General features: G+C 40.3%; 1 protein-coding gene across 2 annotated transcripts in view; it reads left to right on the top strand.

Annotated features, from left to right (window-relative positions):
• The window catches only part of kcnn1a (potassium intermediate/small conductance calcium-activated channel, subfamily N, member 1a), a 55,413-nt gene that overhangs the window by 24,233 nt on the left and 5,154 nt on the right, over positions 1-26,026 (top strand). The window contains exons 2-9 of one of the 2 annotated variants that reach the window (XM_027285642.1): positions 3,508-3,981; positions 7,336-7,431; positions 8,312-8,730; positions 20,812-20,953; positions 22,343-22,453; positions 22,886-23,013; positions 23,576-23,584; positions 25,661-25,730. In XM_027285642.1, coding sequence (XP_027141443.1) covers positions 3,508-3,981; positions 7,336-7,431; positions 8,312-8,730; positions 20,812-20,953; positions 22,343-22,453; positions 22,886-23,013; positions 23,576-23,584; positions 25,661-25,730 — 1,449 coding nt within the window. The remainder of the gene's footprint in view (positions 1-3,507; positions 3,982-7,335; positions 7,432-8,311; positions 8,731-20,811; positions 20,954-22,342; positions 22,454-22,885; positions 23,014-23,575; positions 23,585-25,660; positions 25,731-26,026) is intronic. The other variant, XM_027285643.1, reaches the window with a different exon arrangement.

Below are 26,026 nucleotides of genomic sequence, written 5' to 3' on the forward strand. Positions count from 1 at the left end.
GAGGAACTCACAGCATTTTTTAGATAAGTTGGAGGAATTTATGATTGAGTGCCGACACAGGAAGGGTGTGTTTGCCCAGTATAGTGCTCATTTATTGCACTGTTCAGACCTCACCCTGCTTGACTAATCTATACCAATATGACAACATAGCACAATGACTTTGTGTTTGTCATGTTCTTTGACTTACCGCTGTAAATGTATATAAGTAATAGGTGTATATGTTATAGGTGTGTCATAAATGAGGTGGAAAAAAGGGCATATTGGCGTATTGTGCTAAAATACAGTTTTAAACTTTACTTGAGTATTGTAATTTTTACCTCCACAATTTTGAGGATAAGATAAAATACTTATTGCTAAGTAGGTTTTCAATAGAAATATACTTACAATATGTTTTAAAAATTAAAAGAGCTGTACAGTTGTGCAGGAATTGCAAGTATTTACAGGGTAATGTGCAAATGTTCACAATGTGCAGATTATTTTTATATTATTGATCCCACAGCAGTGAAATTCACTTGTCACAGCAGCTTGTATAAACAAAGTGGATTAAAAAAAAGGACATTGGCTGTTGTGGGGTTGTTGCCTCAATCCTTTAGCAAGATACAATAATTTGCTCCTGATGTGTGTGTGTGAAGGAAAAAGCAAATCACATTAATGTTATGTAATAAAAGTCCCCAGTCAAAAGTAGTTTTTAGTTTTCCAGCACTGTGGTAAGACGAACACTAAAAATACACTCATGTCCTAGAAATGCACAAAACAATACAAGCAGAGTTTTTACAAACATGTACAATAGTTGTCTTTGATTTGTTTCTCTCATATTATAGTCTAAGACCTGTATTTACATATGAAGCATCTCAATATAACTCTGAAATTTGACTGGGACTAAAAATACTCAGACAGAAAAGCAGGAAATTCTCTTTTGACAGTGAATCACATCATGTTGTGACACTCAAAACCAAAAGAATAATGGTGTTTTGTTGCTTAGTACATTCACAAGACTTGAAAGCTGATGTACTAAAATTACCATTATACAGCTTACATACTGTATCTTACACCAGCTGAGTTCAGTCCAATGTTTTCTACACTCTCTTATGCTGCTTAGCTATACATGCATTGGTACATGCATATGTTTCTTCAGGAGATGTTATGATGCTGTGTATTGTGTCATTACTGCGCTTCAGTGATAAAAACCTAACTTACCTAACTCTGCTACCCAATTCCTGGTACAGGCTGTGGTTAACTCATGACTTGATAACTGTAACCTCCTGACGGGCCTCCCAGCCCAAAATGTCACATGTTACCCTGCTGTTTATCGAGCTCCACTGGCAGCCCACATCAAATTCAAATCACTAATGCTGACTACACACAGGTATATGTTACCTCACATCCATTGTGCTCTTCCAATGAATGACGTCTGGCTCTGCTACCCGTACACTCAATCCAAACTTTTCTCGCCTGTCGGTGGAAGGCGCTACCAGTTCCTACCAGAGCAGGGGCATCCCTCTCTAACTTTAAAAACTCTTCAGCTCCTGAGCTCTTCAGAAAGTACCTCCTCTCCTAGCACTACCAACAACTGGACATGCAAAATCTCTCTACAAGTAGTACTTGTAGTATGTCCTTTGATTGTTCCCGCTGTGGATAAAAGCGACTAATGTTGATAATGATGATGATATTTCTGATATTGATAATGATTTGAGTTGTCATATTTGGAAACTATTCATGAAATTTTGCCTGTCAGTGTCATAATTAACAATGCAGGTATATTAGTGAACTGTTGCGGCATCTTTTTCTTGCAGTTATAAATGTATAAATGACTGCATAAATTCACTTTTCGCAGAATGGACAAAATCAGTAACAAGACTTTTAATCCACTCTGCATCATTAAGGAACCTGCTGTTATTTTGATTTGTTTGCAAAATTTAGGCAGGAGCTGTACTATTTTTGTCCTTAAATTAAGAGCAGCAGCTTGACTGCTATTGCCATATCAGCATCTACTTGTACAGTATTTCCTGTCATTCAAACCTAAAGTTCACTCACTGCACAGTCTTCAAAAGTGTAGAAGGGTCCTAATGGCACAGATTAAAAAGCAATTTAATACAGGAAAGGGGATTAGAAACACTATGGGCTGCACTAATCCTTAACCTTTAGTCCTGTTCTCATGGAGCCACAATATGCACAAGACGATAGCATCCCAGGACTGGAGTTAGTAAATTTCCATTAGGGCTGCCCTTCTTTATTCCCACCAGCACATTTAAAGGCATTAGGCATGCTTTGTCAAGGCTAATAAAAAGGGCCAGCAGTGCTATCACACACCCCCGACTTGTTTCGGAAAAGGCACTGTTCCATGTGAAGTTTTCATAACCCATTATGATAATCTGCCCGAGTCTCTGAAGGGCAGGGGATAGGCAGATAGATGCTTCTGGGGAGACTGCTCTACAGCCTCTGCATGGATAGAACATTTTCTGTCTGCGTAACCAGGACAGAAACTCACTCCTATCTGCCAAGAAGAGCAGAAATGATAGACGACTCAATGCGAGGAGAGAAGAGTCTGCATGGCGTCGGGTCATAAAAGAAAAATGAGAACATTTTGTGCAGGTGATAAAACAAGTTTTAAAAACAAGTTTCTCTGCTATCTTGTTTAAATTAGAAGTTATATACACAAGTTATATATACACAAGTATAGCTTGAAAAATGTACCCTATATATATTTTAGCTTATCCCTAAGTTACCCTTAACCTCAGCAGACACTGTGTACAGTCACATTATCCTTTAACTTTCAAAGGAAATGGTTTTCATCTTAAAATAGTAGGATTCTCTCACATTTGGCCTCAGCGGTACGCCTGATTTGAGAAGGTCCACATTTCCTTTTCCTCCGTTTCTCTTTTGGGCAGCGAGCTTCTTAATCTCTGCAGGGGAAGAGTGTTTCTCTGATAGGAAACAGGGTCACGCCAAGCATCAATCATTCATGTCTAAATTTGTGCAGCGCAAAGATTCAATTTTCTGCACTTTGTAGGGTCGACTATTGGTTATATGGTTTTATTTATACATCAAAGTCTATTCATTATTTATTTGTTTTTGAGCCATCAAATTTTGATGCCATTTTTCTTGAAGGAAAAGCCGATGCACATGAAACTTTTTTACTTTAATTGTAAACATGTGATTGTTCTTATTGAGCTTTAACCATTACTAACGATGACCACGTCTTTGTTGCCAGCTGAAGGAAGACCTTTGTATTTGGGACTCAAGCAAAAACTGTTGATATTTTGGTTCATGCTGTATGTTTGGCCACACGTCCTGCTGAGCACTAAATCTGTCTGCTTTTGTAACCAAAATTGTTTTGCAAGATCCTTCCCTCTCTCTTTGCCCTCTCCAGAGCCACAGAGATGTAACTCCCACACCATTGCTCTATTTAAAGTCTAAACCTGCATGTGTCTCTTCAACCTACTGACAGTTTTTACACCCTTTTTGTTGTGATAGTATTGTATTTATCGCTCTTCTTCCCGTTCACAGGCCACTACTGAGCAGAAGAAGCTGAGCCATGCTGGATCCAAGCCCTCCCTCTCCGAGAGCAGTGGCCGACTCCCTCAGATAGCCATGAACACCTGCAAGTACAATGGCGGAGTGGTGAGACCACTAGTGGGCAGCCTGGCGTCCTCGTCACGCCGCAACCTCGCGGAGCTCGACTCGGAGACGCAGCCCTTGCAGACGCTTCACAGCTCTGGCCTGGAGGTGGTGGTGTCCAAGGGCAACGGCGGCGAAGACCCCAGCAAGGCATCCAACGAGAGCTTGGTCAGGGAGGGCAGCGGGCGTGGAGGAGGCAGGGCGCCGCAGAAGAAGAACAGGGACATTGGCTACAAGCTCGGGCACCGGAGGGCGCTGTTTGAGAAGCGGAAGCGACTCAGCGACTACGCACTCATCTTCGGGATGTTTGGGATTGTTGTCATGGTGACAGAGACGGAACTGTCATGGGGGGTTTACACTAAGGTAGGTGTGATGCATGAGTGGGAGCTTTGTGTGTTGTCATGGCTATTGTTAATGTTTGATTTGTGTGGGGATGGCAGCTGTCAGATTCATGAAGAGTGATTATTAGCACCGACATTGACATACTTTATCTAACAAAGGTGATGGGAATATTGCACAAATACAAATAAAAAGGACTGTCATGTGATCTGTACTATGACTAACAGACTATTGGTTGGATAAAATCTCAGATTTTGCCTTTTTATTCACTGGTTTCCCGACTATATCTCGATTTTTCATTATTGGCATTAGATCAAAGAGCTACGGATATCATTGCGATGGTTCCCAGCATCTAAAATCACTACTTCACAGCAGGAGACGGATATATAGATAAAGACAAGTAGCGATGAAGAGAAAGGTCAATAAAAGATAGGAATGACATTCCTGATGGTTTAAACTGCCTGACAGTATCTTTAACTTTTAGCAGATCAGTGTTGAGACACAGCACGCTTAAGGAACAAGTGGGTCTCTTGGATAAAGACAGATGCAAGGCAGTTTGGTTTCAGGGTCATGGTGACCAGGTCACACCCTTTGACCTGTTATTGTCCTTCTATATCAGCCAATCATTTCTGCTGTGTCAGGGTATTCTGGGAAGAATATTGTTCACTCAGTTCACTCAGAGCTGCTTCTAGCACAGTATTTACAGGGCTGTTTACTTGAGAGCTGACATTGCAGTGCACTGCAGTATATAATAGGTCACAGTGTCTTTCATCTCTGGAAATAAGAACAGCTCTTTACTAGTACAATCTGTATGTCAGTAAAAACTGAACGAGACTGAAGACTTATAGGTGCTTTTGTACGCATCAGCCCATTTACTACAAATCATGATTCATTTATTTTTTTAAGCATTATTGATTACATGGTTCCAAATCCCGGGAACATCCCAGATGTTAAACTTATTGTAGCTTTATAAAGCTGATAACGTGTTAGCAGTCGCCTATTCACACATCCACTTAGCTTCAATTTGGAATCATGCTTCTGATTGATATTTACTCTTGTTTTAGCCCCATTTGTCTTCACCAACTTGTTTAATACAAGATGGTAATTTGTGGGTTAGTTCGTTATTTGCTACCTTTGTATGTTCAGAGGATATTTGCCAATGCTGTTTGTTCAGCATCTAACGGCTACCTTTGTGTGTTCACTGGCTATTTGTTTATTTGTATATTCACCGGCTTTTTGCAAACTTTTTGTGTTTACTGGCTGGTTGCTAGTTACTCTGTACCTCTGACATTTGGAGCTGGATAGGTAGTGTACATTGGGTTTATAAGAGATTTACAAAACAAAAGCCAGCAGCATTGGGTTTCCATTTATTTCACAATATCATAAAATAGATTAGCAGAGAGTAGGCTAATATATTTATGGCTGTCCAAAAGAAGAAGGTATAACAACAACTGGGACAAGTTGTTTTAAAAGACAGAGGTAGTTGGTAGTAATGCTAGGCTTTTTCTTTTTACTAAATAACATAGGTTGTGAGTGTTTTTTCACATTGTAGTGAAAGGGGCCTCCGACACTTCCTTTTTTTTTTTTTTACTGTATTACATTCTTTAGGGTCACAGTTACATTATGGTGACATAGCTGTAGCTGTGAGAAGGGACTAATTTTAAAACTCTGGTGCTTTCAGAGATGCTTAATTTCCAGATTTGCACGACAAAATATTTTAATTAATGATCTCAAATGTAGTCTGGCATATAAAAGCTTTCCATATGCTTTAATCATCAGCCTTAATGTCAAGTGCACTTTTAGGTAATGTGCTTAAATCACTGGCATGTTCCTTTCATGAGGGATGGTTTTTATTCCAGTTGTGTCCGTCAGATTTATTAGAATGTGTTTTTGATTGCACATTTATATGTGTGAGTATGTGTCTGCACGATATAGAGAGTCAGGGTGGTGATCTATAGGATGATTAATGGGGTTTTAAGTAAGTCAATACGTTGCCTGTGACTGATACTGAGTGGGGTTCAGTCCATTCATCAAGCTGACCTCAGCTGAAATGGAAATGACCTCCCATCTCTGAGTGGCACAGCGCTTCCCCACCCTCCCACATCAGACAGGTAGCATGTGCTTCGGATGGTCCATTTTCTATCTCACGTCACCATCACACAGCAGACACATGAGACTCAGCCAAGGTTTTCTGAGCCCTGGAGGAGGGAAACACGTTAAGAGGCAGTGAGCACTGGGACTGAAAAATCCTTGAACCTCTGGCAGGTGGATTAATTGGTTTACTCAATGTTATTTCACCAGGGACTTCTCAAAACAATTTCAGACATTAGAATGTCTTGAGAACATGCCGCCGACCTGAGGGGCAAAGCAATCTAGTTGATAGCTAAAAATACATTCAGTAATATGGACCACCAGAGGACAGAGTAATATTAACAGCTCTCACTGTCATCACACTGACGATTATGAACGATATTTCCACTTGTTGTTTTTGTCATTTGTTGTCGGTTATGATAACAACCCTAGGATCATTATCCTGCTGCAGAGTGGCATTTTTACACCATGGCTGTTAAATTGATTTATTAAATGGCATTTTACCAACATAGAGCAGGCAACTTGAATAGTGCAGGTTCTCATTTCCTAGATCTACGGTCCCCATGTACACAAACACACACACACACACATACACACATAACACAGAAGCGCTAGCATCCAGCTGGCCTATTTATCACGAGCGACATTCAGCGTGGTGGCCCCCCCTGCTAATGCTAGCCTTGCCTTTTCTGCACCTACCATTAAATAGAAAGTCCCCCTGTTAGTGCCGGCCTTTGATTAATTGGTAGTTTAGATGGTGGTGAACAGCATCCATAGATAATATCAGGCTGCACCTACACCTGCAGCTGCATTGTTTAGCAACATCCTGGCTGCGCTGTTGGTGTGTTAAAAACCCCATTATCTGGTCTCAGTTAGACTTTTAAGTAAATAAGTACTGTGTGTGTGTGTGTGTGTGTGTGTTTGTGTGTGTGTGTGTGTGTGTGTGTGTGTTTGTAGCTGTTTCCTGAGGGCGTACGTGTGTGTATGCATGGAAGCATTTACAGTTACAGTTATAAATATACAGGGCAAATATGCAGAGCTGTACCTGTTTCTGTCAAAGACCTCATTTCACCTTGTTGCTAAGCAGTAACATACAACTCAGAAATCATTGCTTGTATAGTAAGTCTCTCTATTGAGGGTAAATATAGAAACTGCACGTCTACAATGAATATATATAAAAGTTCATCTTTTTATTCCCATATATTAGATGATGATGGTATATTGTGATAAAAATATGTTATTATTTATTTCTAATATCTTTCTTCCTGTCTTTTTCTTTCACTGTAGGAATCTTCATACTCATTTGCACTGAAATGCCTTATCAGCCTTTCCACTGTTATATTGCTTGGTCTTATAATAATGTACCATGCCCGGGAAATCCAGGTGAGTCTACCACAGAAGTTAAATTAACATAATTTTATTCATTATACCTGCAGATTTTAGTATCAGTGTTGATAATAATGACCATGATAACATGGGTTTTGCTAAAACTAATGTAATACTATTTTTACTGTGCTTAGCACTTAAAGGTCCAGTGTGTAAGATTTAGGAGGATCTATTAGCAGAAGGGAGGGATACAATATTCATAACTATCTTTTCATGAGTGTATAATGACCTGAAAACAGGAATTGTTATGGTTTTATTACCTTTTATATCTACAGTAGCCCAGAATAAACAAATTAAACACCGGCTCTAGATTGGACCTTTAGTGTTTTGAGTAGCTTCTCCTACATGCTGGAAAAGTGAGGGTGAGGTTAAGAATATTCAGTTGGAAGCAATCTGTAATCACACTGCTAAATTTAAACAGACAATAATATATATACATTTATGGCATACATGTGTTAAGCAATTTAGTATAGTACATACAAAATGAATCGACTGAATGTGATAATTAAAGTGATCATTCAGGGTATTTTGTTCAACAGTTAGTAAGCAATAACACTGTTACATAACAGACACGTATGACTGTTCATTAAGTAGTCACTATCAATAAATGCGAGTCAAAAACACAATGCATCTGTACATTTCTGATATTATATGAGATTTTCTTTGCAGCATTGTTATTTTGTTGTTGTTGTTCTGTTTGTTTTAAAGTTACACTAAATTACATTTCATGTTCAGTAGGTTCTTTCTTTATCACATTTGTAATGATAAACACTCTGAATGAGTAAGAAAATGCTGAAAATGTCTATATCTGAAACACCAAGTTAAAGATATTAAAACAATATCTTGGTGTGTGTGTGTGTGTTTTTTTTTTTTCCAGCTGTTTATGGTCGACAATGGTGCGGACGATTGGAGGATAGCAATGACGTATGAGCGGATCTTCTTCATTGTGCTGGAGCTGCTGGTTTGTGCCATCCATCCCATCCCGGGCCAGTACGTCTTCACCTGGACGGCGCGGCTGGCCTTTACCTACACGCCGTCTGTGGCCGACGCTGACGTGGACATCATCCTCTCCATCCCCATGTTCCTGAGACTCTACCTGATAGGCAGGGTCATGTTGCTCCACAGTAAGCTGTTCACGGACGCTTCGTCTCGCAGCATCGGCGCCCTCAACAAGATCAACTTCAACACACGCTTTGTCATGAAGACCCTCATGACCATCTGTCCAGGAACTGTTCTGCTGGTGTTCAGTATATCCTCCTGGATCATTGCTGCATGGACTGTGCGCGTCTGTGAGAGGTAAACACATGGTTGTGAATAATGGATGTTGCTGGGGACAAATTGAAAAACAAAATGGCTGGTGCGCAATCACGCTTTGTGGATTACACCTTTCTTCCTTCACTCTTGTTGTCTCTGTTCTTCCCAAGCTTCTCAGCGTTAACTTGTTTTCAGTCGGTCATCTGCACTTGTCCACAGAAACGCGTGGAAGAATCAGGATAGGTTACATACAAATACTGTACACATGAGTACAGGGAGGCATACACTGATACACTCATGTACTACTCCACTATCTGAGTGTTTAAAAACACTCTGATATATGTTTAATTAGCTCAGAAATCACTCCACGACTCCCCACTCCTTGTTTTTATTGCTATTTTAGATGGCTTGTCCATAATTCATGAGTGTCTAATTGTTTGTTTGCTGAATGGTTTGTTTTGGTAATGCAGAGCAGCCCCCAGGATCCCCTAACCCGTTTTCTCCCCAAAACTGCGCAGTGGGCTTCGTCTCAAGGGGGCAGCAACGATTCTCACTGAAAATGAAAGAGGCAGGGAGAAATGAAAAGCATTTTTTCCCCTTTCCCGTTTTGCATTTGCATGGGGGAAATGAGACGTTAATGCCAGCTTTGATGTTTCAAAGTCATTTTTGTGTAGTTGAAGTGGAAGGGGGACTTGAGTAAGGTGGGTGAGAGAGTGGAAGATCTATAGCAGCAGCTCTTGTCAGACCCAATACGATATTGTACATGTGCTGCACTGTAAAAGTCAAGAATCAGCTCAGACGAAGGCTTTCATCCAGGCCCTGAATACAGATGATCAGTGTCCTACAGCTTACTTCACCTGCTTTTACTAAGTACCTCCCCTCCCTTCCTTTACCTCTCCTCTTAACTACCCCCCTCTCCCATGTTAACACTTGTCACTAACCACCCTCCCCTCGCACGCCCAACCCCGGATCCTCTGGGACCTTCAGTGCCTCCAACGGTTGGGTGGTGGGTTTAAACCTCGCAGCAATGAAACCAGCTTTGTCACCAGCTCCTCTGGAACACAGACGCAGGACAGTGAGGAGTAACTGGCGTCACCTCATGTTGACACACAGTCAAAACAACACACTTTTGTTTACACTTTCAATAGTTTGTTTACTATGAGTAACGACTTAAACACTAGATACTGCATTTGGGAATTTCATGCCCATTGGCTATTTGTTGTTTTTCTTATTTCCAACTTTAAAAATAAACAGTATTACGTCATTAAAGAAAAAATGCTAATTGGCTTTCTTACAGAGATTATACAAGAAGATCAATACCACTCTCATAGCTGCACAATAAATATGCAGCTCGAACCGGGCTTAAATAAAACAGAAGGAAACCAGTTGCCAGGTAACCAGCGGAAACTCCAGTTATTGGTATAAGCCAAGCGGTAACCTCCATGGCTGTAAAGTGAAGTCAATGCGGAAGTGCCAAAAACTGCAGTTCCTCAAACGGCCACTCGAGGCCGGCTACAGAACGAGTCAAATGTTAAAATGTCCAACTTCACAGCAGAAATAAACATGTTTACAGACTGGTACAAAAATGGTTTTAGTCTCTATAGCTAATTTCTCGGTTCATGACAACTGTACTGAGGGAAAAAATTCTATTTAACTCACCTGTTCAAATTATATTAAGGCTTAAAATTATGCATAATTAACAGTGTGGACACTTTGATAGACAGGTGGGTGCTGTTACAGATGGCTTGTTTGTGCAACCAGGCATCGTCGAGCCTGTTTCAGCCATGTCTTCGCAGATTTTTAGTTCAGCCAGGAGGCAGAAGAGGCAGCCAACGTGGCGCCGGGCAAAGCCACAGATTTTGAGCTTCAAAATGGCTCCTCAGAAACCCGTGGGTGACGTCCATTCTTTATACCGTCAGTGGTTTCAGCCCAGAAATATAGTCTGGCAATAACTAAAATGGCAAATTGTTTTTACACTTTTTGAACAAATTCAACAAACGAGATACATCATGTTAATTAGTGAGCTTTAGACGATTGGGTTACCTTTGGGCTGAGCCAGACTGATCTAGTCTTTTTGCTAAGCTAATAGGTTGCTGCTTCCAGCACAGACATTAGAGTGGTATTGATCTTCTCATCTAAGTCACTGCAAGAAAGCCAAGAATGAATGAATGAATTTCCCAAAATGTTCCCTTAAATATAACAATGAAGGTCTTGGCTCAACATTGAAAGTGTTGGTATGATTGAGTCTCTAGTATCTCATTATCTAAGACAGGAATTCTATATAAATTATACGAGAAAGAACTACTGGAATGGACATCTGACACTGCACATCTCTGATCCTACAGTATGCTGGTGTCAGTTTTGACTAATATAATATATATGATTAGATGAGAAAATACATAATATTTTTTCACACACAAAAACACTTTCCATGAGCAGTGCATGCTGATAGTCCTTTGGTTTCAGTTTCAGAATAACATGTGTGTTCAGATGGGTGGATTTGTGTACGTATGTCTACGTGTGTTTTTTACGGATTGGTGCAAGCATGCACATGTTGGTGTGGGTGTGTGCATGTGTGTGTTTGTATAATGTTTTGTTGTACTTTCTATTTCCCCACTATGCTGCTCCATAGGGATACCATGTGAGTCCTCGTTCTCTAGCCGTGGAAAAAAAACCCCAACAACTTATCATTTTGCACCGAGCTGGCGCCACTGCTGCCCTGAAGGGGGTTGGAGGGGTGGGGTGGTGGTGGTGGTGGGTGGGAAAAGGGGCAGCCCCTCTAAAACAATTGACCGATAATCCTTTCCAAACTCAGTAAGGAGGATTAGGTAGGCCCTCTAGTTGGCATGAAAGTGGCACCATCCTTCCTGCTAAGAAAACAGGCTTTTAGCGGCTATAGGAGCACAGCAGAGACCAACGGTGTGAGCAGCACTTTGAAGCAAGCGTCTCTTTGCTAACTATTGTGTGTTAGGCCGGTATGGGCTGGAGGAGAAGGAGGAGGTGGAGGAGGAGGAGGCGGAGGAGGCCGAGGAGGATGAGGAGGAGGAGGAGGAGGAGGAGGAAATTTGTGCTTAAATGGAGCAGCTCCTTCAAGTCACCTTCACGAATCTGCCAGAGGGCAGTTTCTCTTTTTTTTCTCTCCCTCTCCTTATGCAATTGTTATAGATCCATATTGCAAAGTCTTTTTAGCCGCAACTCCAAAGATTTGTCGAGGAGCAAAAAGCCTTTCTGTTCTTTGTGTTCACACATTACCATCCCATTATGTGTCTTCCTTCACAGAATTAATTGACCTGTGTTGTAATGGTTTTCCACAGACATTTGTTGCTTCTAACCTAAAAACTTTACTCCAGAGGTGAACACAGTTTGTTTCCTTAGAAAAGACGGTCTGAGTATGCGAGCAGAGGACAAATGTCACGTCATTTTGTGTACTAGGTAATGTCGTTTTGGTCTGGGGTGTGTCTTATTATCTAGAACAGCATGATCGCTAAGTAAATATGACTAGTGTTAGCCAGTTCAAAGCTAGGCAGGTAAATAAGGGCATTGCTTTCCATTGTAGCACAGCACATTGTTCTTGAATTGAGACACTGTGGAAAGAGGAGTATGATCTGTGCTGGAAGCAGTTTTTCTAGTTTTTGTTTACACCCATAAACTGAATGTCCTCACCCTTCTTCGTCCCCTCCTTGGGTAAACATTGAAACAGCATGCAAGGTTTCATGTTTACTTACCAATCCCATCATTTTAAGTAAAAAACAAAAAGTGGAAAAAAAAAAAAGAGGCGCTTGTTTCCCAAAGTGCTGTGTGTGACTGTGTGTATCTTCTGTTAAATGCGCCGTTACACTGTCACATTGACCATGCTCCTGAGCCAATCAAAGGGCCGTACGGTGTGAGATTGGACGAGCACGGAGTCTACCTGGAAAATGCCTAGATGGGGGGAATGAAAGACACACAACCAGGGGGGCAGAGAGGAATGGAGGGTTGACAGTAGGGTGAAGTTTGGAGGAATTAATGTTACAGTAGGTGGATTTAAAGCTGATCACTCGCCTCCGTTTACGTTTTTCTTGATACAGTCATCTTCAGAGCTAACCTACCTCAACTAAGCTCCTTAACTAAGCTCTTTTGGCTTCTTCCTCACTACCACAAGGCTCCCTCCCTCTCTCTCTTACTCCTGACTGATCCTTTGCAGATCTCCTACTGTACCCATCTAACGTGGCATGCTTTGCAGTTTTTCCTCATCTCTCCCCACTACTGATTCCCTGTCCCAGTGCCTTCCCTTATCCATAACAAGCAGGCCTAATCTCTCAGTTACACACTTGCATGCATGCCTTGCCTGCCTCCGTGGTTTCTCGCTCCCTTTTCCCTTTAACTGTTATCTAATTCTCTGTCTCTCCTGTTCTAACTCTATTACCTGAAACAAAATGCTCTATTTTGAGGCGATGTGAGACTTCTGTTTCTCACCTCGCTTTCTCCGACGAGGACCCGTAGGCTACATAAAAGACAAGCCGTTGACTTTCCCTCAAAGTGCAGCACCGGATTATCAGGCTTGAGTTACTAGTCAGCTACACCTACACCCAAGGTCCGACATCGCTTAGCCACAAGACACAAACAGCACCAGCCAAGAACAAACTGTCCGAATGTTTAACTAGAGAAACACACACCAGTGCAACTTGAACTTTGTCACGCCACGTTTTACATAAAATATTCAAGTAGATTTTACAAGCACAACCACACGGATCCATCACTGACACAAACTTAACAATGAATGCTATTGTTACTAGATTCAAAAAGTCTGTCAGACATACAAACTGACACTCCTCACTGAAAAATACTACTGAACAATGAATCCGAAGGATCACAAAGTGAACTGTCTTCATCACTTGTGATGCATTTTCACTCTAAGTGTCTAATATAGCTTTCCATTAATCTGAATCATTCACAAGATCTTTAAAATGAGCATCTCTTCCACAAAGACAGATAGATTTTATGCAAATTGTTGCAACCCCAAGGACGGGTGAATTCTCTACGGTTTGATGACTTGATCTGATCATTTGTTTTTAAACTATGCACGCTCTGCAGGCATGGTATTGATTGCAGCCTATGGCAAAGACATATACAAAGACTGTAAAGCATATTTGCATATCAAAGAATGTGGAAGTTATAATCACCCAAGATATGATCTGCACTGAAGATCAGGAGCTCTTTGTGTCTTAAAGTAAAAAGTCCCTTCAGATGACACCACATTCAGTTTCAGGCACAAATGCTTTTTTTTCCGTTTGTTCGGTCCATTTTACGTGTACAGTTGTAAGAAATGTGTTTGTGAAATGTGAAATATCAGTGGTAACATTTTGCCTACCAGTTTGAGAGACTCAAAACTGCTGCTGATCTCAGTGTACCGTCTGTGAAGTCCTCTAATTCACTGAGTAGCTCTTAGAAAGAGATCACTTTCCTGTGAATTAATCTGATTTTAACTCATCTTGTGCTGCCTGTTTTGTTTTCATGTGAGGTTAGAGCCATGACCAAGCAAAAATGGCAATACCACTAAGAGCTTTAAGCATTCGGTGTCAACGCACGCAGTTAGGTTAGCGTATTGTTTTTGCTTACTTGTGAGTTCTACATCCCTTTAAGCTTGTACAGCAGTAAAGTAAAAAAAAACTATTATTTATTAATACTGAATGCTACGATAATGCTCTGATGGGGCTCAAAACACACCAACTAGGGATCTACAGAACTGTAGGCGAGCACTGCATCTACCATGGCAGCACTTTTGTACGACCTCAAGTCAACTCAGAAAAAACAGTCATCAAGTGAAATCCCCATGCAGGGATGATAATGTTAAATTTTTAAACCATTTCATGATGACAGCCGTTGACTAAACCCACTAGTCATTGCTGACTCATATAACTGTGTGAATGTTGTTCCATTGGGCTCAGACTTTTACTTCCTTGAGGGCAAAGTAAACCCAGAAGATGCCAAATTTCTCCACTTACAGTATCTGTGACTTTATTGTTCTAATATTTACAAAGTGACGAGCGTCTAAATGTCACAGGATGTGCTGGCAGGTCTCTGGAGGGTGGATGTACATCTGCTAAACAACGAAACTCAATGTGTTCATCAAAAAAATTACTACTTTATGTTTTTTTGCACATTTTATTTAATCTTTTTGGGAGAAAGCCCGTCAATTTGGATGCAACAAAATATTTCCAAGAGCACTAGTCTTTTAAAACGGAACCGACATCTTTTACTCATCTTGACTTTTAGTTGTGTTTTGTCAGCTACAGAATAAAGAACAGGAGAGCAAAACTGCTGGAAAAACACCATTTAAAAAAAAAACAAACAAAAAAATAAACCTTTTTCTATTTCGGCAGGCATTTTGTAGGGCACCAGAACGTGGGTAGAGATTAGTAAAGCAGTCTGCAATCTCATGGGTTCAAATGAGAAAGCGCTACCTTAAAGCCAAACCTGGTGTTGTGGGCTGAAGTACAGCAGATTAGGTGGAGTGCTGAGTGCATTGGGAAGACTGGGAACATGAAAGAAAATGCTTAGGTGTACTTAGTTGGCAGCGGAGGTGGAGTGGCGGTGGTGTTTCAAAGCTTGTTGTGTCCCCTGAAGGTTGGATACCCAGAGTTTGCAGCAAAGTAAACTTAAACACGACTGTGTATATGATGAATTCCCTTGAGCATATTGTTTCTGAGAGCAAAGTACCTTTTTTTTAAAAAGAAAAAAAAAATGACACAGGGGCTGTTGTGATCTTATTTCCAGCTTGAGCACAGGTTTGGTAACAGGCTCCACAGGGATTGAGACCAGAACTCACTGTGGAGTTTTATAGAGGTGTCTCCAGTCTAATTCAATGAAACATCTGTAATAGGGTACCCACTATCTGATAACCCCAGAGACATAACCACACTCCAGCACTGAAACATTAAGATTAAGGGTTTTGTGAATGGAGCTTTCTGTCTGGTTGTCTTTGAGATTAAGACGGACAGAAAAGGCCTGACATTGTACCAAAAGACTTCAGTGCTCAGCTTAAATATGAAAGTTTGCAAGGGTAATGTCACAAGAGTGTATACTGGGTTTACATTAGCTGGTATCTTTATTATTTGTAATAGGGTGACTTGCAGGAAATCTCACCAGTTAAACAAGTGTAGGGAAGTTTTCATGCAGCATCTTTAAAATTAATGAGATTCACACAAAAAAAAACACATTTGATGATTTTTGGATGAAGGCCTGAAGCTTACCTCGCTACAAAATCTGCAAGTCAGCAAACTCAAGCAGCTCTTTACTTTTAGATTCACAACTGTGTTGGTTGACAGCAATACATTATTAATGATTACAGTGCAATCATATTGCCACTGGTGCAACAAAATAATTGCATTGCTAGCAAAAGTGATACAGGACATGTAACATAGTCTTATTGAGTCATACTCAATCAAAATCTGAAGTCCGGTTTTTGCAACACAGCAGGTTTATATTTTATACCATTTGGCTAACGTACAATTACAACACACCTTACGTGACCGCCACTCTCCAGTGTTTGATTATCAGATGAAGGGTCACTGTGACATTGAGCCTCATGACTGGTCAAGTGTGTTTAAAAATTCATTGACCAGAGTTAAAGTCGGGCACAAAGCCAAGAGATGAAGATGGCTGCAGATACTTCCTGTCCTCGGCAAACACTGAACTGAATGGAACACAAAAGTGTCCACAATGACAATACTAGCATGCTGATGTTTCGTATATTGTTTATCATGTTCACTCTCTTAGTTTTACTGTGTTAACAGGCTAACATTTGCTAATTGACAATAGAGGGGAAGTTCAGCTGAGGCTGATGGGAATGCCAGTAGTTTTGTAGGCATTTAGTCATAAACCAAAGCAACAGAAAAGCAATGTTAACCCGATGAAAGCAGCAGTAGGTTTCACCACCAAGTTTTAACTCGTCCTGAGGGGGACAAGAATCTACGTCACAAATATGAACCTCATGGTGGCATTAAAAGGTAAAGTCAGTGGGTCACCAAAGTCAGTAGAATTAATTCTCTGGGGAACAAAAACATCTGTACAAGACCTCATGGCGATCAATCCAGTAGTTGAGATATTTCAGTCTGGAACAAAGTGGTGGACAGACTGACAGGCAGACAGACATCAGCATCACTAAAGCTGCCAGCAACACTAAATAATTTGACCAAAATCTGAATTTCAGATATTGTACTTCTGGTATAATGCCATTTTATCTAAAGTGCTCTGCAATTTAAACATAAAAATATTTTTTATAAAAATAACTTTTAACTTTTCTTAATTTATCCCAACTGATTTTTTTATTTGTTTATTTATTTTTTTTGAAACTATTATACAATGCACATATCATTAAAATGCTACAGTCCATTTGGTGTGTGCTGCCGCTGCTTGCTTGCTTTGCTTTGCATTTTGGCTGCGCTGTAAAAACACTGTTAGGTTTGCAGTTTTTTAATTGGGTCATCATCACTTTGAGTTTAATCTGCTCATGTTTACTGCAACTAACACACTCCCCGAGGAGCATCCCAACATATTTGTCCCCAAGTAATCTCAGCCAGCTCTCAAATTCATTTATATCAACAAGATTTGCACTTGTTGAAAAAAATGTTTGAATTTGTTTTTGTTGATGTAAGACCAAAATGCAAGAAGAAGGGGGGAAGTTCTGTTACTGTACGCAAGCTGCTGTTAAACAGCTGCTTTTGAATGTGAAGGAAGGCAATTGCTTTACTTCAGCAGAAAGTAGAAACAGAGACAACACAGTGGTTCTAGACGAAGTCATAAAATAAAATTTATATGTGTGATACAAACAGTTTTCTTCTTTAGAAGCAGGATTGAAGCAGTGTGTCATGGCGGTTTCACTGATTTCTGTTTTCATGAATGTAGGGTGATTCGCCCCCAAAATAGGATAATAAAATTAATTAAGATAATAAAACTAAGCATTCAAACTAATAGCTGATAAGAATGTGATAGTTGTCATTGAAAACTATTGAGATTGAAGCTAGCTTTGCTACATTCATCTGAAGTATCGCATGCATAAAGGCTTTTATTTTGCTCTCAAATTGAAAATATTGTATGTCATAATGTTATAAAATTTCAAATATTCTTGATAGTTTGTGTGTGTGTGTGTGTGTGTGTGTGTGTGTGTGTGTGTGTGTGTGTGTGTGTGTGTGTGTGTGTGTGTGTGTGCGTGTGTCTCTTTCACATTTGATCCATCGTTTGTTCAAAAGGATGTGCTGTCCGCCTTGGCCGCTGTGTTTTTTACTGGTCACATGTATCATAAGCTCATTTACACAAAGTGGCAGTTACAATATTAAATGATTGATTCATTCATTAGTACACATAAACAGACAACATTTTAATAATAATAGGCATGGCAAGACTAGCTGATACATTGGTAATCAAATTGTTATTGTGTTATTATTACTGACCTGTTTAGTTGCAGATTGAGCCTTTACCCAATGTTGTCTTGTATTGTGTGAATCATGTTGTTGTACTCCCTCCTCTAACCCACCAAAGTTTCAGAGCTCATTTGGATTTAAATGACAGTGTTATAGTGCTGGATAAATAACATCATCTTATATTTGAGTAAGTGATTTCAGGATAATGCTTTCGCTGCAGAGTGTCTGTCAGGGAGGATTTAACAGTGGGGGATAAAACTGTCTGCTCGAGACACTATATACCTCTTGTACTGGAATAGGTTGAAAGTGGTGCCAGCTCTTCTCCATGCTATTCCAAAACTTGACACAGTATATTGAGAGCCTTAAAATGCTATTGATTAGCACCCCATTCAGCCCCTGTCTCTATCTGCTGTCTTCTGCTCTTTATCAGAATTATTGAAATATGTGCACTGGAAATATATTGCCACTTTAGGAAAACAGATAATAAAACGTGATGCATTCTCTAAAACATTTTATCGCAGAAGAAGAAAACAACCAAAAAAAACGACGCCCTCTGCATTTTTGTCAAACATTTTTATGGGTATATTTACAACAGAGAGAATTGCATTACACTGTAACACATTGTTCACTCTGCCAAAAGGTGCAGTACATTTCTGCCTGCCTTGAAGACATGACTCACTCTCTGCAAGCCTTGATGACAAGATGAATGAAATTAACATACTAGTCACTTGTAATTACAATATTTAGGCAGCTGATCAAGTTGAGCCCCCTGGCAGCTATCAAAGGGCAGCTGCTGAAGTGTTGGGATGCAGGTAAAAGAGACAGGGGTGTCAAATTCAATGAGCTTCTTCCTTTGTTACTCATTCAATCCTACGCCACTGTTTACAAATGAAAGCCTGTCCGAGAAGACGCACAATCCCCTTCCACCTGATAATACTGCAGTATTTGTCAGAGGTGGTTTTCATCTCTAAATGAACCCCAGGTTTTCCCAGCTCCCCCTGCTCTCAATATACTGGCTTTGAAGCATGCAGGATGCAGACATCTTTTTTTATTCCTGCATGGTATCGTCCAGACTGCTTCTCTGCATGTCACGTAAGAAGCTTGAATCCCACAGACCGCACGCTTTTTTATCACTCTGAGGGGAAAAAAGTGCTCATAGTTATTTTCTCTCTTGACTTTGGGCATGAATAGACATTTGAGAGTGGGAGTTTTAAGAACTGGAGAAGGCATGATTAGTTGATATATGATGTTTGATGACAATGAACTGTCTTGGAGGAGAAGGAGGAGCACAGGTATTTCTTTAGGTTTTAAGTTTTTTTTTTTTTTTGCCTTCATTTGGAAAGAAAAACAAGAAATTCATCGTCTGAGCCTAAGTGATCCAATCTGTACTGGCGCACTAATTAGAGTTGATTGTTCTGGCCAGGTCACCGCTGGATAGTTCAATGACGTTAGCAATTCATGATTGGCCCGATCAGATTCCCCTTTAGAAAAGCCACAACAAAATCCCAAGAAATTAGACTCCTTCTTTGTTGTCTTTTCAGAAAGATGTTAGCGAGATGTTGTCTCAAAGTGTTTAATGAATATTTGATTTTAACTTAAAATTAAAATCTTATCTGATCTCCTCCTAGACAGCCCATTGGGAATAATGAGGCAAGTTGAATGAGGGTGGGTGGATAAGGCAGATTTGCCTCTGTGATGGACTTTTGTCTTGCTGCAAAAAGGTATGGGAATGTCATCATCAATCCAGCTTTGTGCAGTGTGTGTATTTTTTTTTTCTAGAAATATCTTATGCACTGTGGGCCTTTGGACTGACAATTCAAGCATGGCTGTCAGCTATTTTCAGCAAACAGCATGTTTGAAGTGATGATTTGCATTGCCAAACCTTTTATTTGGGGCAGCGTAAACTCTATGGAGGAAGATTTGCAGCAAACCGTGACCAATAAGCCAATTGTTAGTTTGACTTAATGCAGCTGTATGTGCATTTTTTTGGATGCTCTGACATTACATTTGTTGGGTTGTCATATTCAAATCAAGTTTGACCTGCGGTACTCTTTATCCAGTCCCTAATGAGGACATGGCCTGTCTCTTTTTCATTTGAAACATGTTGTCTAAAATTGTCATTTCTATGCTAATGTACGACAAGAGTAAGTGATTTGGCCTCAGACTAATTTTTGAATGCTCTGTCATATCATATTTCACAAAATGGTTAATTTTTAAAAAAATTGACAGACACTGAACATGAAACACATGTTCAGTCGTTTTGCTCCCTCAGTTTGAAATCATTCCATCAATTTCTTTAAAAAACTGACACAATTTACTTTTTACTGCCTTCATGTCAGTTTAAGTTTCCTTCCCATTAAACATGTTTCTCCATTGAACTGTCTCAGATAGAAATTACTCAAAGAAAAACAATAGACGTTAATTATAGTCTCTCTTGCAAATCCATTGAATATACCTTAATTTTTTACTCAGAATGGACTTTGATACATTTTTTAGCCTCAGTGCCAAACTGGCTTTACAAAACAGGTGTAACACCTCGCGCCATGATCTTTCCTCCTCCTCCTCCTCCTCCTCCTCTTCCTCTTCTTCCTCCTCCTCCACCCACCACTCCTGTTTGGTTCACACAGCACCACATCATTCTCCAGCATGCTCACGTTCAAGCAACAGTGTGCACTTTTACTGACTGTGTGTATCCCCCTTCTGCTTATCTTCGTCACTTCAGGTATCATGACAAACAGGAAGTGACCAGTAACTTCCTGGGAGCCATGTGGCTCATCTCGATTACCTTCCTCTCGATTGGCTACGGGGACATGGTACCAAACACATACTGTGGGAAAGGCGTGTGTCTGCTTACAGGGATTATGGTGGGTTCCTTTCTTCTTCACTCAGATAAATACATAACATTCTCACAGGACTCCGACTGGAACAGTTATAAAACTAAACCTCAGCTCTCACTACACTCCCTGCCAGCTACACTCTGACCATGAACTCACTGCAAAAAGAAACATAACTTTGAGCTAACTTGAGCTATGTATTATTCCACTCTGAACACAAATATAAATGCAACACTTTTGTTTTTTTCTCCCATCTTTCATGAGTTGAAAGTAAAAGATCTAAGACTTCTTCTACGCACATGAAAGGTTAGTTTCTGCTGTCTCTGCTGTTTTCTGGTATCACTGCATTTCTGGTTAAAAGCTGCGTTTGTGCGCACTTCTTGTGCCTGATCAAGATGCTCATTTAACGGCAGGATTATTGCACAGTTGTGCCTTGAACTGGTTACAATAATTAAAATTCTAAAGTCTGGAAGTTTATTTCGAAAAAACTCATAGACTCCTCTTCAATGGCTGCTCAAAGTTGCTGGATTTTATCAACTGGAACATGCTGATTGAGAACATCCTAAACATGCTGTGACTGGTGTGTGGTGAGTATGCAGGAACTGGGATGTTTTCAGTTTCCATGAATTGTGCACAGATCTTTTCAACATGAGGTGATGGTGGATGAATAGCACGGTGTCATCACAGTATTTCCATTCATTCAAATACCATCAATAAAATGCACCTGTGGTTGTTATCCATAGCTTACGCCTCCCCGTACTATAACCCCACCACTACTATGGGGCACTCTGCTCCCAGTGTTGTCTTTAGCAACGTAGAGGAGAAAGCTTCTCCCAAGTGCCAGATGGCAACTACGTGATCATTTTCCCACTCAAGTTGGTTACAATCAGTCAACTACAGTCAGGTCAAGACCTTGTTAAGGACAACAAGCACTCAGATGAGTTTCCCTGGGATGATTTTTTTGTATTTTGGTTGTGAAAATCAACTTGTTGCATCAGCTGTCCAGGCTGGCTGGTCTCCGATGATCTTGCAGGTGAAGAAGCCAGGTGTGGAGGTCCTGAGCTGAGGTGGTTAAATGTGGTTGGTGGTTGACTGGCCTGTTGGATTTACTCCCAAACGTTGGAGAGAGCTTATGGTAGTGAAATGAATATTCAATTCACCGGCAACAGCTCTGGTGGACACTCTGTGGCATTTTGCTGTGTGATAAACCAGTACATTCATAGAGAAGAAGTCTTAAATCTTTATCAAAACTTTCCTCAAAAATGGGAGCAAAAATTGTAAAAATGTATAATCCTTAAACATAGTTTGAGTCATCTTACAAGCAACTTTTCTGCTTTGTTTTGTTTTTTTATTAACATATTTCAAAAGCTCACAAACAAAATGTTACCGTGTTTGTTTGACCACGTCTTTGTGGAACAGGGAGCTGGTTGCACTGCACTGGTGGTTGCAGTGGTAGCCAGGAAGCTGGAGTTGACCAAGGCTGAGAAGCATGTCCACAACTTCATGATGGACACACAACTCTGCAAACGAGTGAGTCACAGCATATTACTGCATATTGAGCAGCTCTGATGCCGTTTTTATTATTACAACAAGGCTGCCTGAATGTTTTGGGTTGTAACCCGTTAAAGCAAAGTTTGTCTAGTTATGACTCATCACAATAGGATGCATATGTATGTATCTTTTAGACTGTTGATTTAAATTTTAGGCTGTGTAATTTGTTATTTGTATTTCATGGTTTGCATTGCATTTTACATTTTATAACTCTGGTTATCATGTAACAAAGACATACAGTACCTTGGAGTTCTGGTTTAGAAATGTGCTTTGGAAAGTTAAACTACTTATTTGGTACTATTTCACCTTTCTCTGTAGTTTTTTCAGACAGTAATATTAATCCCAGATGCCTGACACAACCCCTTAAAGAAGTTACTGTCTTCTTATATCTTCCTCATCCTTGTTTCACAGGTAAAGAACACAGCTGCCAATGTACTCAGGGAAACATGGCTCATCTACAAACACACTAAGTTGGTTAAGAAGATAGACCACGCCAAGGTGCGGAAACACCAGCGCAAGTTTCTCCAAGCCATTCACCAGTAAGTCCTGTACTGCGTTTGTTTTGTGTCATCTAATGTATGATTACACTTTTGACAGAAATATTTTCACCACCAAGCACCAAGAGGAATCACTTCGCATGCCCCCCCAAAATAAACCCACAGTATCTTAATGAACAATAGTTTCTTTAATGTTATTTGTAGTACAAAATATTTAGCCTTTATTTTCAACAGTTGTTTAGCTAATAAACTGATGAAATGTAGTCATAGCTCAGGATATTTGGTAGTTTCACGTCTAGGGTTTGTTACATTTTCTTTGATTGTTATGCTCTTACACATGTAAACCCTCACACACACACACACACACACACGCACACAAGCATACACCCACACGCACTCCCACACACACACACACACACACACACACACGCACTGCAATCTAGTGTAATGGTCCTTCCTATTCCCCGCCCCGTCCCCCTCTCCCTCCGACCCCCTTTTACCCTGTGCTTACAGTGAGAAGTGTAATGGTTTCACTCGTTTCGTGAATGTTGTGAGGTTAAAACTCTGTACTGTGTTCTGTCTTTGTTTTGCTCTATCACTGCAGAGCTCAGAAGTAAGTTGAGTCTTCTATGTATCCTCCTCCTACTGTTTCCTCAACATCCTCCTCCTCCTCCTCCTCTCTCCATGTCTGCGTTTGACATGCATGAAAAAAAAACAACGTTTGTTACCAAAAAAAAAGAAAAAAAAAGAAAAAAAAATGCTGGATGCTGAATCGTTTTTGGTTTTTCTTTTACTTCAGTGTTCCATTTACTACCCTTTCCCTCCCATCCCCCCTTTGAATGGAATGAAACAAAAAAAAAAAAGCATCAACATTTTGCCACCGGTGTCAATAGTGAAGGGTTGTCTGGAGAGAACGTGTGAGAGAAAAAAGGCATCTTGCAGAGAGTGAGCTTGGAGCTTTGTTGGCTTGGCCAGCGGTTCATAATCATCTACAATGTACTGTATAATGTTGCCCATGATTAATATAGCTGCTCTGGAGGCTATATTAACCTACATCAACAGAATTCATCCTACACTCCTGATGGTTTTGTGATGACATGAACACACACACACACCCTGTAATGTACTGTAGTTCTGATGAGGTTGAAATGTTTGCTGTTGTTTTGATATGATTTATTTTTGTTTTCCTTTCTCATTGAAGATCAAGTGTCAAAGCTTGCACATGACATTGACGACACAACACATAGGTTGGACTTGTAATGCGCTACACCACTAAGTAGCACTTTTAGCCTCGATTCTTTGACAGCCATAAGGGATGACAAAGCCAAGCAAACAGTCACATACGAGCTGAAACGGTTTCCCACAGAGATAGAGCCGTAAGCGAGCAGTCTCACTCTGCTCTGATATACTGATTTGCACATGAATAAATGCCCTTGAATGTCATCCTGTCTCATAATTTGCCGAACAGGGAAATTCTTCCTCTCACACATCCAGATGATGGCTGTGTGATGCCACCACTAACAATGACACATTATTCACATCAGCGTTAACAATTCGTACAGTGCCATAATGTATTTGATTAGCGATAAAGAGGCACAAACGTCGAAGGCATCACAAAACACGTCCGATGTATCATCGCACGACTTATTTCAAATGTCTATGTTGCCGTATGTTCAGCAGTGTCATTAGACAGTTTATTTCTGGCAAGCTTCATCTTTTATCTGTGGCATTCACACACACACACACTCATACACACACTCATACACACACGCACACTTACATTTCATTGTGCACAAAGTCACTCACAGTCACTGCACGCTTACTGAATGACCAGTGTGTCTATACTGTAGTCCTACCACTGACTTTGTGTGTAGCACTGACAAAGGGCATGTCATCTTTTGTCTTAATTTTGGGATGGAAAGAGATGGGAATGTCTTGATTTCAAACATAGATTCTTTTGAGATTTTCTTGTATGGAAGCATATTGCGTTCTCGGTGGAAAAAACATCATGTTTTGTCATTGTAATAATACTTTTTTTGGATTTTATTTCACAAACTAAATTATTTTCGGGTTGTAACAAGATCATCTCTCAATAGAACGTTCCTCATTGCATTCCTCAAATGCTTCTTTAAGTTGTTTAAAAAGAGTGAGAAAAAGATCTTGTCATAACAAACAAACAAAAGAAACACGCCAGGATAAAACATGATAAACACAGCCTTCATGCTTTTTCAAAACGAACATAGTATGCTTCCAGATTTTTGCATGTTTTGGTTGGTATTGCATTGACCAAGACCAGGAATGCTTGTATATATTTATACATATATATTTATATATACATGTATACATATAGATATGTAAAGTACATACATTTATGATGCATGCAGGCTGTCCTCTCAGTTTTCAATGTCATCAGTGAGAGAGCACAGCTGATAAAAAATGTGTTGTTCCTCCTCCTCTTCCTCCTCCTCCTCCTCCTCCTCCTCCTTCTTTCCTCCCTACTGGCCTCCTCTGTCCCTTCATGCCCCCAAACAACCTGTCTCTCTATGCTCCGCTCCTGCAATCCGCCCTCCTCATCCTCTCCTCTATTCCCTTATTCCCTCCACCGCTCTTCTTCGCCTCCTCCCCTTTCTCCCTGTACACATCATCCTTCCCTCCTCTTCCTGTTCCCACCTCCCTGTGCCTCCACCAGACTGCGCAGTGTGAAGATGGAGCAGAGGAAACTCAATGACCAGGCCAACACGTTGGTGGACCTGGCAAAGGTAAGTCTCCGATCTGATGGGACTTTAAAATGGCTATAATAATCAGTTGCTGTCACTCTATGGAGCTTTGTAGCATCTTCCAACTTGGACTGTTTTGATTTCTGACCAGGTGACGCACATGTAGATCAACTGACTCATTCTTGGGCCTAAATGAGCTCTAAAATCACCAGAGACAATCATGGAAACAAGTCCAGAACTGTCTCTTGAGTCAACTGCACATTCATATTCATATTTTGTCAAATAAGTGTCATATAATTCTGATTTCCAGTAACATATCATGACAGCGTTAGCACCTG

This window comes from Larimichthys crocea, chromosome XII (genome assembly GCF_000972845.2).
Source record: "Larimichthys crocea isolate SSNF chromosome XII, L_crocea_2.0, whole genome shotgun sequence".
Classification (NCBI taxonomy): Eukaryota; Metazoa; Chordata; class Actinopteri; family Sciaenidae; genus Larimichthys; species Larimichthys crocea.